The sequence below is a fragment of the Lepisosteus platostomus genome, chromosome 3 (assembly GCF_059453375.1).
Source record: "Lepisosteus platostomus isolate fLepPlt1 chromosome 3, fLepPlt1.hap1, whole genome shotgun sequence".
In the NCBI taxonomy this organism is placed as follows: domain Eukaryota; kingdom Metazoa; phylum Chordata; class Actinopteri; order Semionotiformes; family Lepisosteidae; genus Lepisosteus; species Lepisosteus platostomus.
In genome coordinates, this window is record NC_142613.1 from 60,061,915 (window position 1) to 60,080,952 (window position 19,038).

At 34.9% G+C, this 19,038-nt stretch overlaps 1 protein-coding gene across 2 annotated transcripts in view; it reads left to right on the forward strand.

Annotated features, from left to right (window-relative positions):
- Nucleotides 1-17,776, forward strand: part of kcnk2a (potassium channel, subfamily K, member 2a) — a 52,402-nt gene extending 34,626 nt beyond the window's left edge. For both annotated transcript variants that reach the window (XM_088626235.1, XM_088626236.1), the window contains exons 5-7: nucleotides 2,363-2,549; nucleotides 6,312-6,451; nucleotides 11,535-17,776. In XM_088626235.1, coding sequence (XP_088482361.1) covers nucleotides 2,363-2,549; nucleotides 6,312-6,451; nucleotides 11,535-11,855 — 648 coding nt within the window. In that variant the 3' untranslated portion in view covers nucleotides 11,856-17,776. The remainder of the gene's footprint in view (nucleotides 1-2,362; nucleotides 2,550-6,311; nucleotides 6,452-11,534) is intronic.
- The last annotated feature ends 1,262 nt before the right edge of the window (nucleotides 17,777-19,038 follow it).

Here is a 19,038-nt window from a genome sequence, read left to right on the forward strand (position 1 = left end):
TCTGATTCACATATTACAATAGTAAAAATCACATATATTTCAGTCTCCTTTGTTTTTTTCTGGTTGGTTGATGTATACCATTTTCTACATATATAGCAATTTCCTAAAACGTTCCCCAGAAGTACAGTAATTAATTACTTTTTAAAAAGGAACTTTACCCAACACTGTGTACAATACTCCATGAGTAATGGATTGTATTAGCCTGGCTCAAATGTTGGACTTCATGTACTGTAGGAGTGGAAGATCTTTATTGCATCTCTGCAGCATGTTTGCGTCCTAGTGCTGTTGTTGAAAAGGAAGCAGAGATCTTTATACAGAAACTGAATTAAGATTTGGCTATAAAGGAATCGTATTCCAATTCTATGGCAGCCAAAAAGCATTAACCTCCCAGTGTAAACTGTGCATTTGATTTTCGTGCTGTAAGTTTACAGGCAATTGATGTCTTGGATATGATGCAACTGAAAAGAGAAACAGCAGTCGTGTGGAACATTCTGTGCATTATTGGAGCTAGAATGACTGTAATGATGATAACTGAGTAATAAAAATTGTGCTTACAGGATCACTACAGATTACCAGTACTGTGGCTTGTGCTGTTTCATGGAAAAGAAACCCTACCTTAGGCTGTAACAAATCCTTTCTTATTGCAGGGTTTATAAATAAAATACTATGGAAAATAAAAAACATATTAGAACTAGCAGCACTGTTCACAACTTGCAAGCATGTTCCATTGTCGTGAAATACTGTAGTAAAGCAATGTGGCAGTTATGGTTGTTATGGAGTGGGTGTAAGGAGCAAAGCAAATGTGTGAGAATTATTTGTGTCTTCATTAATATGAAAATCATGATGACCAGCAAGAGTTAGGTTTGAATAGATGGATGCCAGTCACACAGAAAATGTGCAAGAATTACTTGTTTTCGGTAACACAATGACATCTTTATCCTTCATTTATACATAATTTATACCTGTAATGTGGCTTTGCCCACAGAACAGAAATTGTTTGCAATGCTTTTAGTGAGAAACATTTCTACAGAATGCTTAACTGAGCGCCTAAGAAAATAAACTGCTCTATTTTGCTGGTGTCTGACTGGGATATTACATTTCCTATACTGATGATACTGTAGCTATAGTGGTATACAAAAAGAATTAAAACGTAGTTGTACCTGTGGAATCTGTTTTACTAACTGTGCAAAAGAGATATCTTTTTCAAAATGTTGACCAGGAGAGAAATGAAAAGCTACTACATGTATGTTTTCAATTTCAGTAAAAGGAGATATGAAAATGTTGCAACGCACTTGCAATAAAAGTTATAAAAATTGCTTAGAGGTAATCTAACTGATTTCAGTAATGTGCTGTACCAAATTCAATTGCATTATTAATTAATATAATAATGAAAGTGATAGTTACACTGCAACTTTATTTTATAAACCTCAAATGGGTTTACTGACACCATTCTTTCAAAAATAAAATAACATTTAACATTTTTGCCAAGATCTGTTAACAGAAGGGCACCTGTGTTTTGATTTTTTTTCACACTGTACTATTATAGAGTACTTTACCACTTGGTACAAAGTCTTCATTCATAATTTTATAGTGATAAATTAATCAAAATATCTCCATATACGTTTAATCAAGATCCAAAATGGGGATATTTTTCTACAAATATACATGTGTAAATGGAGTAATAACTTTCTTGTGATTCTCAGTGGAGACATTTTGAAACTGCTGCATTGCCTTACTGCAGTATTTCATAACAGAGCTTTTTCTAGGTGCTTTATAGTTTGCATACTAATAAAGCCAGAAAATTTGTAGACATAATTTTGCTTTCAGCTAACATACTCTGTAACAGCCTTACTAGTGCATTGCTTTACTGTTGTACTTCATGACAATGACACATGTTTGAAAGCTGTGAAACTGCTTTGTTTAGATTATTCTGAATTGTAATAGATTGGTCATTTCTACCAAAGTGCAAAACCTTTGAAACCAAGTTCAACCCGGAAATGCAACTACGTAAATATCATGTAAACATTTGTGCTTCCAGTATTATTTTCTTAATATTAAAGAATAAAATAAATGATGGGGGGCTTGTCATTACTGTCTAATTAACCCCTTGCTCTCTAAAGAAATATCAGGGTATATTTGGATACTTGGTATCTTCGGTATTAGACTCATGTTAAATATCCAATGAGCTAGCTATGTCACCGTTGCCCCCAGCAGCCCAGATAGATACACCATATATATAGTAAACAATATTAGATTATAGGGATGAAGTGTGCACAATGTTTTCTCTTGATAGACTTAGATAACACCTAAGCCAAAAAGTACTGTGAGCCCTGCCCTAACATAATTTTGTTTTGTTTTCCAGAAATGGAATGTGAGCCAGACCAAAATACGAGTGACATCCACAGTGTTGTTTATCCTCTTCGGTTGCCTCCTGTTTGTAGCCATCCCTGCAATTATATTTAAACACATAGAGGGCTGGAGTGCTCTAGAGTCCATTTATTTTGTTGTCATCACCTTAACGACAATTGGATTTGGAGATTTTGTTGCAGGTAAGTATATAATTTTAGTGAAAGCATGTTTTGCTGTTTTGGGAAATCAAATGCTAAAAAAAGAAATAAACAATTTGATTCAGCTGTGTCTTAGTCCACACTACTTTAAAGGAGCAGTTTCAGCAATGCAATTTTTATGTGCTTGCTGTATTAAATAAAGCTTATGAAGTAAGGTGGTCCCATGAAAAACAGACTGCCAATTACAGTACCTTGCAAAATGATTGTTCCCTTGGCAAACTTTCCCCATATTGTTGCTGCTTGAGCTTGCAATCATGACATGTTCAAATAGAACTTTATTCTTAGAATCTCCATAATATACTCTAAACTGATAAAGTTAAAATCATGAAAGCATATAAAGAATTAGATTTTTACAGAAAATTAGAAGAACATAAAAACTTTCAGAAGTATACAGTATACGGCACCCATACTATGGCAACCAAATAATTTATCTGGGGGTCTCCAACAGCTATTGCTTGAGAGACTCCAGGTTGTCAGTTTTGACAACATGGGTAGCTTATCACATGCTGTCTTCTAAATAAGGACTCTTCTGTGCAGCTTTCACTGCAGTTTGTCTGACTTTCACAGGTGTTTCTGGGTTTCCACATAGTGAGTGAGTCAACATCTTTTGAAATGTCTTAATTGTCTTGTATACTGCTACTAAGCATTAGTACATTCATTTCCACACTACAAAAAGGGATTTGTTAAGCTAGGAAGTGTTCAAAGCAAAACTAAAGTATCTCCAGATTTAAATGGGAATGTCATAACAAAAGAGAAGAGGTGGCTAAATACAAAAAGGGACTTAAAACAACTATTCAAAATTGACAGTGAATCACAGTGAATCTAGTTTATTACCTTGTACTCAGAAATTAATCAAGGACCTAACTTCAGCACAATTAAAGGTAGAAAAAAGTGTACGATAAATGTTCTTCACACAAAGACTGATATCTGCACAAGGCTGTAGGAACCACCTACAGTAATTGAAGCTTATTCTTTAAAAAAGTACCAGTTGAAAACTTGGATCAAGCTACTAGCAACCAAGAAAAAGCTATGGGAATTATAGGTAAAATGTCCTCTTCTTGTTTGTAAGTACTTTCTTATACAGTATGTTATTATCCATTTTGAATGACAGAAAACTGGCTGGTTTGCTGACAATTTTCTACCCTGGCAGTTCAATTCATTTACCATTCATCTTTTGGGCTACCTAAAAGATAGTACAGTATGCTCTGGAGGGTACTGTCATTGTCTGTGGAAATATATTTCCCATGGGCCCATTTGTGTACAAAATTCTACTGCTCCATGGAAAACATTTATTAATTCAGGTGTTACTGTAGGATATGCCAGTCTCCTTTATACAGTCCATTATTCTTCATAAATGCTACTGTAAAAAAACTTCAGAGTTTCTGGTGGGGAAGTATTTCAGCACACTAAAGGGTTCAGTACACAATGCTTTATCAATTGTGTGCAATGTCAGAGTGCCTTAGTAATTTTGGAGATCTTTTTTGATACTGTCACACCTGGTCTAAGAATTTACAGTCTGAACCAAGTACTTCAATTGTGAAGTACAAGTACATATTCACAATCTATGCTAGATTGATCATTTAGAATGAATCCAGTCACCTTCTGTTGTGCTTCTTACTCAAAAAGTACTAATTAGTTGGAATGTGCTGCTTTTGACAAGCTCATCTTTCTAAGGTACTGTATCTCCGTTGATTATATTGACATTTCATAGGTACGTTCTTTACATTACAAAAAATGAGAAAATGAGCAAAATTATAATGTAAATTATTTTCACAAGGTTGAAATGTAGTTATTAAAAATGAATGTGATAACTTCTTAGGACATGACAGTTTTTTTTTTTTTCATTTTTCCCCTCTCAGGCATAGTCAATTAGTCATTATTGTACATATTTCCTTTATTTCAGTGATGACGTTACATTTAGAAGAGAGTGCCTGATTAAAATTACTCTCCAGCATTGTTTCTATAAAAAACAATCTTGAAACATTAGAGACCTTAGGAAAAATATGTCAAGAAACTCAAGTTTGGTCAAACAAGAGAAGTTGTGCATCCTCTAAAAGCCAAAGCAAATGAGCTAAACAAGCAAATTATGGTTTAAGTTCAAATTAAATTTCCATAAAGTTGCTTAGTTTTAACAAATAATTTGTATGACAAAAAATAAATTTAAATTAAAGAGAATATTTTTCCATCTAAACCTCTTTATATATAATGCAGAAGTAGAGAATAATAAACTTTTGATTTTATAATCAAGGCTCTTGTCTTTATTATAGACTAATAAGGTTGATACTGTATATAATAAATTGTTCCTCTTAAAAACATTAAGCAAGCTGTTATTGTATCTACAGTATAACATTTCCAGCTTCATTGGGTTGTCACACTAAGCTGTCTCTAGGTATTTATGAATAAACAAAAGCATAATTTATCAACCTGTGTAACTGAGACACCTGTCAAATATTTGAACAAAAAAATTAATCTTTTAACTTACAGTGTACTTACATAATTAAAGAGGGAATATCTCTGATTTCCCTAGGTAAACAATACATGAGCAGGTAAACAGACTAGTAGACCAGTAGTTTTTCTCAGGTGAATAGACCTTGTGTAAATGGCCTTGGCATCTTTGTGGAAAATTCACATTTTCACATGATATTCAGGAAACTTCTGCAAACCCAATGTCCACTTACCCGTGTGTTTATACCAGATCCATGTTAATGTATTCAGGTACTGTACATTCTGTCAAGTCACAGCAAAAATAAAGTGCTGTAGGAATATGTATCATGGACCAAGCAAGAAAAAAACTGTTAAGTTGATTTTATATTAGCAATACAACTTTTTATCACACTGATGTTGCTGGTAATCCACTTCTTTTTTATATCTTGCTATACCCTTGGCTGAAAATAATACTGCTTGAAATGTGTGAAGGTTCAGTTTTCATTTTTTATCAAACATGAAATTATTGTTGTTAAATGATACTGGGAAGACCAGAAACAATCCTACCCACTTGCCTTTTTTATCTTTCTTTTAAGGGGTGGAGGGAGGCATACAGTGTATACTATTGAAAATTAATGTTGTGCAAGGTTTTGGAAAATAAATGTGTATTTCAGTATTTGGAGTATATATTGAAATTTTAAATATTTAGTTTTTAGTTATGATTGCCTCACCAGTTACTTATGAAAATGTGGAAAACATCAGTTCAACAAAGTATTGTTTCAGTAGTTTGAACAAATTCTAATAACCATGAAGAAAATAAAGGGATATTGAGCTTAATAATGACCTTGGCTGAGGAAATTATAGCACTGGCCGGAGATCCGTGCTGTCACAACCCTGTCACTTAAAAGGAATGAGCCAGGGAGCTGCTTCAACAGTGAAGTTGGGAAGCAGGGAGGGGTGCGAGAAAAGATGTATGCAGAGCAACATCAGAATTTGAACTCCTCTCAAACATCTGTTAAATCATCACCATAAAAGAATAGGCACCTCAGGTTTTCCATCGTCAGTGCTGGTGACACATGGATTATCGCTCATGAAATGTTCTGTACATGTATAAGAAGAGAACTGGAAAATAAAGCAGTTACCAAAACAACAAAAAAAACTAAATGAAAGGAGGAGATTACCAATTCTGAGGTAACATTGATGAAAATGAACACTATATGAGTAATAATCTGTTTTAGATGAAGAACGTATACCTCAGACAGCCCCAGAAATGGAGTTTCAGTTTAGCTAAGATAAAACTCTTGCCTTTTCATGGTCTAGGTGGCTCAGAAATAGAGTACCAGGACTACTATAAACCAGTTGTGTGGTTCTGGATCTTGGTTGGCCTCGCCTACTTTGCTGCAGTCCTGAGCATGATTGGAGACTGGCTTCGTGTTATATCCAAGAAAACAAAAGAGGAGGTATGTCACTCTTCTTTGTATGATGTAGTAACAAACAAAAATAGAAAAATAACCGTATATTTTGTGAGATTCTTGACAAACTTGAGATTTTGAGCTAAATAATGCACTCCATCTTAGAGATGTCAAACTTCATACAATAAAAAATGTAATGTTTTAAGATTCTTACTGTACTGTATATCATCATTTTAGTTCATTTTTCAACAAAACAACACAATAGAATGTTTAAATCAGGATATGTTATGGATATGAGAATGGTTGTTTCTACTTATGAGGATGTATTTATGAGGATACTTCTTCAAACAATAATCTTTGTAATAATGTGAGCTTTTTATGTTATTTCCAAAACAATGTTGTAGTAGAGTGACAAGATTTCCCGTTTTTTGATCTAGTGTATGTGTAAAAATGTAATGTATACAGGAGCTACAGAAATACTTCACAATAGTTTTGCACAATTAACTCATAAGAGCTAATACAAAACTGAAAACACATGTTTTGGACACCTGAAATATATGTTTCTTACAACATCACTTCCTATGTGGCTTCTCCCTCCAGATGTTATATCTATGTGACTAACATCTAAAGCTATTAAAATAATCTTGTTCATTTAATTTTAGTTAATACACTAAACTTGATTATGAAAGGTACCATGGCACATATTCTTTAATGATTATAAAACATATCAGGGGTTTTCAGCATTTGTCCTGTGTTTTTGAATTTCCAAACATTACCACAAATTTTCTAAAAATCCTAGGCAATTTAAAATGTGATTAAGTGCTCACATAACACAACAAAAGACTAAAACTTGCTACAGTATACTGTATAACTGGAGGACCAGTGTCACTTTAGTTATTAGTAAAGATGTAAGTTAGAGAGAAGTCAATGAAAACAAGTGTCCCCAAGTTTAAATTTTAAAAACTAGAGGGGAGAGAACCTGTCTATAAAACATGAAGGAAAGTAATAGAATGAGGTGCCAGTAGTGCTGAATTATCAAGTACAACTCTTTTTAGGGATAAGAGCTAAACACCAGAAAGAATCTGTGGATCTGAAATGTCCTTTACGAATATATGGAATATATTGGATAAGATGTTTCAAATCATCAATTAATCTGGACCAGTTTTGTTAGCTTCTATTCCTGAGGCAGCTTTAAAACTCAATTTTCATAGTATTGACAATCAGTGAAAAGAAAATGTGTGATCTTTCAACTGTGGAATGAGTGCTGTGTGGAAGACAGAAGACTGGACAAGTTCCCCGGAAGAGGAGCAACTTGAGACCTAGGAACCCAGAGGGGATTTGTCTATATTGTGTGAGTGTGTTGTGTTGCAGTGTTATGGCTTGAGGGGTGTGCCAGCGGCTGCAAATTGAGGCACTGGTGGCTGTATGCTGATGGGAAGCCGAAGAACAGATTTGTTTGGTTGAGGTGCTCTGGCAGCTTCTACAGCCGATAGTGAATATGGCCATGATCGACTTGAAGTCGATGTGGACGGAGAGTCAGATAATATTGGCTGGGCATCAGCAGTTGCTACTAGTATGTTTAAAGACTGTAAAAGGCAGATTGTTGGAACCCACATAAAGGCCAGGGCTGACTAGGAGAGGCAGACTAGTGGAACCTGAGCCGGTGCTGCCAGTGTGATTCATGGTGTTCAATAAGTGTGTGAGACGCAGCCTGGTAGCACAGGGTTGAGGCACAATGGTTGTAAACTGACACAAATTTGAAGGGTAGGCTGGCCAAAGGTGAGGTGAGCCAGTAGCTGCTAACGTGTTACTAGTGTGAGCTGGGAACTCTGAGATAGTGATACAGCGAGGAGCTGGAGGAGGCTCTCAAATAAAGGCAGACACAGTTGTTGCCTTGTCAGGCCTCTAGTAAGGTAATAGCAGAGTTAGGTGGTTCTAGCTCAAATAAGCACAACCAAGAGAGCATTTGTACTGCTTCTTACCCACAACGGATTAGTGTGGGATGTGGCTGTTCATGTCCCTTTGCTCCAAGTCTGCGAGTGAAGGTCTGTGACAAGACTTAAGGGAAAGGGGCACTAGGACCAGAAGCATGACATCAGAGGAGGTCATAGAAGCTACTGTAGGACCTAGGTGTGAAAAGAATACAACCAGGAGTAATGTGGTGCCACCAAGGACAATATAGTTGTATTTGGCATACAGATAATCAACGGTATTTACATTAAGTCCTTCAATTCCATGAACCTGTTTCAGCAGTCATATCCGCCTAGGGAGAAGGCTCAGCTCTTTGCTCCTATCCAGGCAAAGTGCCAACAGCCAGCACTAGTGTATGTTCCTAATGGTATTTCAGGGAATTCACTCATACTAGAATTATAATGAAAATTGTGCTGGATTGTTCTTGAGACTGATCAGAGAAAGAATTAGAAAACTACTATAGGTTTCTCAACTGAATGGTTTATACAGTAAATAAAATAATGTGAACTTTTCCAGTCTGTAATACAAATGCTTTTGGTTGTATCATCATATGAAATAGTTGGTCATTTAAAAGAAAAGCATGGTTTTTCTTTTTGACATTAATCTAATCATATCTTTCATTGTCTTCTTATATTAAGCAGACTAATAGCATATAAAAATTCCCTGAAATTCAGTTGGTTTTATCAGCACTGCCTAGCGTTTACTACTTTAATATTACCTTTGTTACTAATACAGTAATATTAAAGGAGTGTTCTGAATATAAATACTTTATTTAAAAATGAGAACAATCAATGGGGATTCCAAATGACACTCAAAGGTTGTTATCTACTGTCTATTAAATACACAAATCTCTGGTACATTAAACAAAATATAATCTTCACACGGGACTGTTAGCATTAATGTTCTACATCAAAACTTGCATTTCAGGAAAGTTTAATGGTGAAGTCTATGTTCTATTTTCGAAAGATAAAAGCAGTGTTTTCAGCATACATAACCTGTTACTGTACAGGCTTTCATTCATAATTTAATACATTCCCAGGACATTTTAAATGTTTCTAGTGCATTATACAACAAAAATATTCCTTTTTAACCTTGGTGTAACTCTGCCAACAGATTCATATTATCAAAACCGAGTGTGCGATTGGACATTTGATTCATAAAACATAAGGAATACAAATGGAATGCAAGATTAGTCATTAAAAGCAACTTTAAAAGCTGAAATTAGTATTCAGAATTTAGTCAGAAAAGAGGAGAACAAATGTACACGATAACACACACGATTTAGAAGAACTTTGAGCATTGTCCAGCATAGTTTTAAACATCAACATGATACACAGTTTAAAAACATTTTGTGCTTGATGGTCCATGTAAAAGGTGGCGTAGATTTGCCTTTGTTTGCGTAGATTTGCATCCTTTCACTTTCCAAAGGCTTGCTAGCTAGGTTAACCAGTTCATTATAATTTTCATCATAATTCTGCTTATCTATTGCTTATCTGTTGTTTATCTGCTTATATACTGTATTGTGGCTGCTCATTTTGGAGATCTTCATCACTTGTTTTTTTTCTCATTGTGGGATAATAGGTACCCTACTCCAGCAAAAGAAACAGTGCACATGACATATTGACATATAAACATATTTTATGTTTAAATATAAGTTATACTGTATGTGCAAAGCTGAGATACTATGATTTACAAATCATTTACAAGCAGTTTTATACAAAGTCCATTTCAAATTAAATTTCACACAAGATCAGGTGTTGAACCATTTCAATGCCAAGGATGTTCGTCTATTGTAGCAATGACCATGTCACTTATCTTCTCATTAACCTAAACAGAGTTTGAATGATCCTGGAAAATAATGTTATAAATCCATGTTCAGGTCTGCAAGCCTCTTGTGATCACAAATGCTCAGAGATGCTTGATTTATTAGACAAAAGCATGCCAGCCCATTATAATTCCACTGAAAGTGTTCTGGGATGAAAGGCACCATATACATGGATATCACTATTCTTGTGTTTAAAACGTAATCATATTAAAAAATTCATCCAACTGAAGCAATTCAGCTGGTGTCAGTATGATTGTTATAAAATGCATGAATCATTTAATCATTCTGTATGTCTCTGAATGTTAATGGTTTTTAGGGTTAGCATATCATTAATGTTTTCCTTAAAAGGAAAGGATAAGAAGGCCAGGCCATTTATTAAATGCCATTTTCAAATGGTGCTGTTTTTAAATATAGTAGGAAGTGATCATCAGTTAGTGGACATAAATATCATTGGAAGGCTGAGAGCCTAAGAAATCAGGAAAAAGAGCAGTAAATGATCTTTCTGAAGATTTCTGTGTGCTTTAAAACTAACCTGGTAGCATGTCTTTAGTTGTAGTACAGGACTGTCCAACCCTGGTCAGCCAGCAGTATTTGTAGGTCACCATAATTCCATTCGCTTTTGCACTTGGAACTATTTTACTTTAACCAATAAAGTAAATGATCTGTTCTGTTAAGTGTTAATTGATTGAAATGAATATGCCAGAATATTGTAGTTGTCAGGAGCTATTCTCAGGAATATCTTGTTCTCAGGAATTAATTGTTTCTGGTATGATTAAACCAAATAACATGCATGTGCTTCGAGTCATTACATCATTATATGATCAGTAAGTACGTCTGAGAAAAACATAGTACAATTGTAAAAGATAACAGGTATGGGGATGGAAATAAACAGTGAAATCTTTAAAACAAAGCCTTACAAGTCTTATACAGTACAAATGAGATTTTAGTATTTATACAATGTGTAGGTCATTATGCTGTTTTTAGAATTAACAGCTGCTAAAAAAGAACAAAAATAAGAAATCACACACTGTTATTTCAAGGGTTATTTGCAGTGTGAGAAAATAGAACAGTATGTATAATTTAACACAATGTCTTTGCAAGACATGAATCTGCAAAATTGTCCTTTTTTTCAAAAGTATAATTACAAAACATGACAAAAATAGTATAGTGTTTAAATGTTGCTTTTCTACTTGATTTTATTCCTGGATAAAAAGAAAATCTTTCACACTGTTGATATGGTTAGTCTTGATTCATTAGTCTTGAAGGTGTAGACAGCAGGTTGATAGTTGAATGTGTTTCTCTGGTAAGTTTTGTTTCTTCTGTCCTCTTCATCAGGTAGGGGAATTCCGAGCTCATGCCGCAGAATGGACAGCTAATGTTTCTGCAGAGTTTAAAGAGACTCGTAGGCGACTGAGTGTGGAAATTTACGACAAGTTCCAACGTGCCGCATCCATCAAGAGAAAACTGTCTGCAGAGCTTGGGCTCAATCCCAATCAGGAGCTGACCGCTGGGAAGAGGACTCTGTCTGTCAACTTCACTGATGAAAAGGAGAGAGATGTCTTCCCCCCCCTCACAAGGAATGGCAGCCTGTACCTAAATGGCCTTAGTCCAAACTGCGCCAGTGGAGAGATCGCTGTCATTGAGCATCTCAAGTGACAAGGCCTGGTCTCTCGTTTGTCACCTGTAAAGAGTACTCAAACCTGAATTACAACAGTTGTATGGCAAAACCTAACTGCATTCTATGCGGTAGTCAAATGAAAGGACTTGTGCAACTTCCCTTATTAAGTTGATATCTATTACATTTACATTAAGCAATGAAAAACTAAAAATGAATCGCTTATCACAGACTGAACAAGGATTAATTGACATCTTAGTTTAACTAAACCTGATGCTTTTGGCTCTTTTCATTTGGCTTGAGTCATCCAGGCCTTGCTTTTTTACTTATTTACTAATGTATTTGAAATGCTGAAGGATCACTTTATGCCTTGTACCAGCTAATGAATCTGAGACTGCAGTGCAAAGAGGAATTCCTAGCTCTGATTATAGGGCTGTTATATCTTGCCAGAATGCAAGTGCAGTTTTTTTTTACATAAGGAATAATATTAGTGCCTTACGTATCCGAAGAAACACTTTCATATCTTTTGCATGTTTGAATGGACACTGTAAAATTGTTTTTGTTCTTTATTGATTGTTTTTTTAGCTCCTCCACTTGAAAGTGCAGGTTTTAATGGGATGACAAGACTGAAACTATAGATGGAAACCTCAAAGGATATCAAAGCGACCTCTGTACCCCTGGATGAGCAGTTAGGTAAACTGCAAAATCATCAGTTGGCAACAAAACATGGACTCATCATCCCCAGCAAGCTTCACAGAAGAGATTAACTTTTTCCCTTCAACCATCAGGCCTGCCAGTAGGATCAATGGATCTGTTTTTTGTATCCTTACTAATATTCTAACAACTTCCATCAGCACACATGGGGCCATAAGCTGTGGTCATTAACAAACTTAAGCACCAGTTTGTCATATAAAGCAAACAACGCAAGGACGTTTTTGATTTGCTCTAAGCTTTTTCAAAATCGAATTTAATAGTCCCTGTTTATCCATTTTAATATTGTAAAATAAATGTTTATTTTATTTTTTCCAAATATGCAGAGCAGAAAATATTCTATGGCGATGCATACGGTATTGGTTTATTAGAAGTTTTTATTTCTCAGAATATTTTTAATTGCACAGTTTTTCTTTCAGATTTCTGTGGCTTTAGAGTGTTATTTTCTTCTTCCATTCAATTTTTTCAAAGTAATTATATTTTAAAAAATAGGAAGGCTTTGTATACCTTGTGCAATATTCCAAGCAGGAGATGATGCTGAACTTCAAAAACTGAAACAGGTTATCATTCATCATTGGCCTGATGAATATTTCTTCAAAATGCAGTTCAAATAACTGGGACAAGCATAAGAAACATAATAAGATCACAATGTTCACACCAAATGGGAAAAAGTGCATAAGAGATCCAATGTCCAATAAAAGAAAGCTACCAGCACAAAAACTGCATTGAATACAAACCTATGGAGTAAAATAATGATTTTGAGGTGTATAACATTAAAAAAGACAACAGCAAATGCAACAATAAAACAATAACATTTTTCAGAATTAGGAACAGTGTTGCTGGGCTTCCTCTGAGTGCAGCCCTCTCATCATAAAGTACTGTTTATTACTCTGCAATTTTGGATTATATCCTATAGTTTGCAACCCCTGCAATTGTACAGCACTGACTATTTTACACTGTTTAGGGAAACAGCAATAAAGTGGTGTGTTTATTATATAATTTTGTGCAAATTAATTTAAGTCCTCTTTTGCCTTCAATGATATTAGGAAATCGAGCATAGGAATATAACCAGTTTTTGCCAAACTTTGGACTGTAATGCTGCAATACAGGCACAATATAAAACATTTTATTGCTTAATTCCCTTTAATACAGTTGTGTTATTTGTTATTAATGCTAAAAATTGATTGTTAAAAACCCCTCATTTGGGTGGAAGTCTTAAGGGATGCAACATTTTAAGGATAGCTGTATTTAGACTTGAATTGGTCTAACTCAAACCATTTGTGTACATAGTCTACTGTGTGTTCAGGGGATAGTCTAGAAGGATTAATTAATTTGTTGCTGCTGCCTTCAAAAATACAGACAAAGGCAAATGCTAAATCATTTTTAGTGTATCATACATTTCAAAAAGCCTTACATTTTTCTCAGTTCTATTTCTTTACTCATATTTTTGTACCAGTTTGCCAGAAGTTTATTCTAGTCCTGTAGCCATTGAGTGTTCCTATTTTTTTTTCTGATAGTCAAACAAACAATTAGAAAAAATGTTGTACTCATCAGTTCCAATCTTTTACATTCAAAGAAGACCATTTGCATTTTCAGTATGTAATGAGGTCTTATAAATGCTAATAAAATGTGTAAAGCTCTCGGTTGTGAAAACCTGCTCTGAATTTCTGAATGTGACAATAGATTATTCTGGACCAAGAGGAAAAGTATAGTCCTGTGGGAAAATGACTCGATCCTCATTTTCTGCTCTGTTTCTGATATTGTTTGAAGCTGAGAATAAATCTTGTCGTCACTGCTGGCAAATCAGAATACTGCTCTTCAAGCATGAAGCAATGTTATATAAGCATGACTAGTGCCCCAAACTAAACACCAGACAGTCTGTAAGCACATAGCTCATTTTAAATCCGCATCCTACAATATAACAATGTCTTTGCACAACTTAACCACCGGATGACACAGTACTTTTTGACACTGATATAAAACCTTGTGGAAAAAAAGTCTCAAACAAAGCTAGGGGAAATTGCTTACAAAGCAGGGATTGACACTAATTTCTTGAATGTATTTCAGTGGCTCACTTGACATTGAAAAAGAAAGAAAAATCATTAACAGCACCTACTGTAACATTGTGGGTTATGACCAAATGAATAAAGGAGTACTGTGAGGTAACCACCTTGCCCTGTAGGGCAAGATAATTTGAAAACAAAACCTTAAAAAATTGATAGTTGTAAATCTTTATGGAGTTTCCTCAAACATGACACCAAAATAAATAGAAAATCGAATTTAAATAAATGCAATTACAGCCCACAGCTTCATTACATATGTAAATATCAGTCTGTATGTTCTATGCACCATTTAAAAGTCCTCTGAATCAAGATTCTCAAAAATGTAAATAGCTGTTATTTTCTTAATATATTTTTGGTAATGTTTATGCAAGCTTGGAAGATAAAATGCATATTTAAACTATGACTCACTTATTAAAAATATTGGCTACTGATAGTTGCATGGGATATGACTAAACTTGAACTTGTGGATTATTAATAACATGACACCTTCGAGTGAAATGTTAAATTGACTCTGTACAACCAAACATATGGGAAGAGAAAACATTGTACATTGGACTAGTAGTATGTCAGACTAAAATGTATGGTTTATAGTACAGGACATACTGTACATAAATTTAGGCAATTTTTATTCTGCTTCAATTCATACATAAAGCTGGATTTTTTCCATCTGGCACTGTAATCCTACTAACATTTATGCTTTAACATTTATACCAAAGTGATGATTTCCAGCTTTAAAATATAGAACTAGATTTATCTTGTGCAATGCAACATAAATACTCAAACCATCCTTTTTTAGATTCAGCACCTAGCAAAATGGACCAACAATAGAATATGAATACTCTTTGAGTTTATGTATACATGAAAAAAACATTTTAGCATTAGTGTCTAAAATGAAAATTTCACTTTCATATAGAGCACTTATATAGGTACAGTAGACGTTACTACCTATATAGTCAAACGTAACAGCACAATCAGTCCTGACAGCAGTGGGGACACTCACATGGATATAGAGAATGCTACATATTGATAAAAGCTGTTTTAATTCTAAAGACTCAGAAATGAATCTGTTTTTTAATAATTTTATTGACTGAAACAAAATGAAGTTCATAATCAGGGAGATAATCAAAACGTTTTGTACATGTGCAAGTTTTGAACTGGAAATTCAGTAAGAGGTAGGTGTGGGAAATGTTTTATACAACTTTGAATTATTTTTGAGGGGGTTAAAAGTAGCTAGAGATCAATTTCAGCTCGAATATTGAAAAATAATCTGGTGCAAAGCTTTTTTTAATAAGTCCCCTTTAAATGTAAACCATGTTTTAAAGCTACTTACAAAATATATTTTGCTTAAGTCATACAGTATATTAAGATACAAAAGTACAAATTGTCTGAAGTATTACTGATCTTTATCAGAAGATAGAATGTCTGTTAATGATGTGAAATGAGACTGTTACAAAGCAATCATCACTGTACTACAGTGCATACATACACTACAATACCGTTGTAAAATATTTGATCATTGGTACTGATATATTTTGTATCACTTCAATGAATAACAGTACAGCACTACCAAACAAAGTTATACGTATCAATGATTGTTACATTATTTTTCTATTATTTTACTTTTTAATATGTACTGTACTTGCTTAATTAAAAATCTTCAGATGTAAAATTGTATGATGCATTATCTTCTGTTAAGTTTCTGTGAATTGAGTGCAAGTTGTTATATCACCGCACATCTATCCATTATCCAAGAGCCATTTATTCACCCTAAGAATCATGGCAAACCAAAGACTGAGCCAAATTCAGAAATTGCAGTTCAACACTACACCTGTAATGGGACACTAGTCCATCGCAGGGCACACAAACACAAGGAAAGTCCAGAGATACCCACCTGGAGAGAACATACAGATTCCACACCACAGGCCCAGGACCTCAGAGCTGGAAGGCAGTAGCAATAAGCACCACTATGCTGCCCTGTGGGAAACTAAACGGCAAAAAAAAAGACATTTAAATCCTTAAACAGGGTTTCTGTAAATACTGTAAATGAATAAATGTGGATTTTTTAATTGGAATGTGGAATGTATGCAGTATGCTTAGTTCCCATTAAGTATATAAACATAATCATTGCATTTTCTTTCTTTTTGTGCTTGTATAAATACAGTCAAACCTTTGGGAAATACAGAGGAAATGCGCAAGCAGGCTGAAAACATTTTAAGGTAACTTAAAAGAAAAGCTGTTATGAAGAGAAATTAGTCACATTTTATGTAACTGATATGCATGTGCAGTATGCAAACAATTATTTAAAAACAGAATGCGAAGTGGTACAAAGAACATTTGTATTTGCTTTTTTCTGTATTTTCATATCTTGTACTCCACAGAGAACATTAACTTTTCAAAAAGAAACAACAATAAAATACATTTCATTTAACTGTACTGCACATAACAATGAACACCAGCTGTTTTTGTTTTCCTTCAGAAGAAATCTTTCAGAATTGTGAGAAATTCAATATCCATGTGTGGATTTATCTGGTTAAGGGGATTAGTTTTTTTAGACAACAGCTAAACACTGTGCCACAAAAAAGCACACAGGAGAAGTTGCTGTAAATTGCCGTTGCAGTAAAGTGCAGTATCACTGTGACCAGGTCCACACTATATAAGTGGATCCTGGCTTGTTTTTTGTCCGAGGTAATCTAATTTTCTAATGTCACTTGCATGCTTTTGGAATTCAAATAATTTGGAATTTATTATAAACTCCTCATTAAAAGTAAAGTAGGGTGACATGATAGCTTTGATAGCATTGCTCCCTCGCAGCACTGGGGTCCTGGGTTCAATTCTGGACTTTGAGCCCTGTCTGTGTGAGTTTGTACAGTATATTCTCCCTGCGTTTGCATGGGTTTTTCCTGGGTGCTCTGGTTTCCTCCCATAGTCACAAGACATACTGGTAGTTTAATTGGTTTCTGGGAAAATTGGCCCTGGAGTGTGAGCGTCTGTGTTTCTGTCTGCCCTGCGATTGACCGACATCCCATTGTATCCCACCTTCTGGCTGTAGCTTGTCGGACTAGGCTCCAGCTCACACACAACCCTCTATTGGATAAAGTGCTTAGAAAATGGATGGATGAAAGTATACTAAGTACTGTTTTATGTGTGTTGGAAATAAATGTCATCGAATAAAGTATTTGTATATGAAATTCAGAGAAGAAGGCTGGATTAAATCAGTAGCAAGATGGCAGCAAAGCAGCCTGCAGCTATTGTAAATAAAAAATATGTGCAAATCATGCAGATGTTTCTTAGTATATGGACACAAACCATAAAAAATTCACCGCCTTTTTCAACCATAGGACTGGCATTGTGTTATAGGCAGCAAGCATTGTTTTTAAGTTTAAGCCTCAAATCATTGGGCAAATGACTTCACTGTTGTGCAACTAGAGTACATGGGGGCCAAACTCCCTACGCTCTGACATAGAGCCAGTGACTTGGGGCAGTATGCTTTCCTTCATTAGACCATTTACATGGGACCAGAATGGCCCTAATGGGAAAATCCATGTGGGGCACAAACTGGCTGCCAGTTATGGGCCAGTATTGTTGGTCCTGTGTGTGCATGCTGGGATATCATATGAAAACCAACACATTAAACACACATTTAGTATATAGGTACTGTAGTTCAGATGGGTAGCTCCGTCAGCATGCGTAGGCTGCAAAGGAACAAACAATAGGTTTATTTCATGCTGAAAAGAGAAGAAAGAAAACACAATGTTTCGGCTGTGGAGCCCTCACACCCAAAGAAGGCTCCACAGCCAAAACTTTGTGTTTTCTTTCTTCTCTTTTCAGCATGAAATAAACCTATTGCTTGTACCTATTAAGTATATATGTCTAAAAAACATAGAGAAACACACAGACTTAGAGAAAAATATATAAAAACATATGGTTGGCATTAAATCATGCTGTAGATGCAATACGCATGGGCATTTCCATACAATGGGGTATGCAATGCTAAAACTTTCTAGAAGAAACATGTCCAGCCTTCCTAAAACCAGTAACATTAGTTAATTGTTTCTACATTTCTGTAGAAATACAACCAAGTATTCAGATGTTCAAGAACATTAAACAACAAATTTAACCTAAAATAGCACTAAAATGTAAATGCAAACAGCAATGACATGGAGAGTCTAGTCTTAAACATTGTCCTCCTGAGCTGCAGCAAAGAATATATAGATTTTACAGCTAATTACAGATTTCCAAGACTCCTAAAAAAGAATGATATTACAGAAAATAATTAGCACCTCACCAGACAATCTGTCTCCATAACATGCTGTACTGCAAGTAGCAATATAAAAAAGTGCATAATCAAATAACTGTAATGTGTATATCATAATGGTCACATATTATTACTGGTGGACAGGTGAATGGCAATGGGATTTATCCCGCTACTGTTAAAGTTTCATTTTGGTTA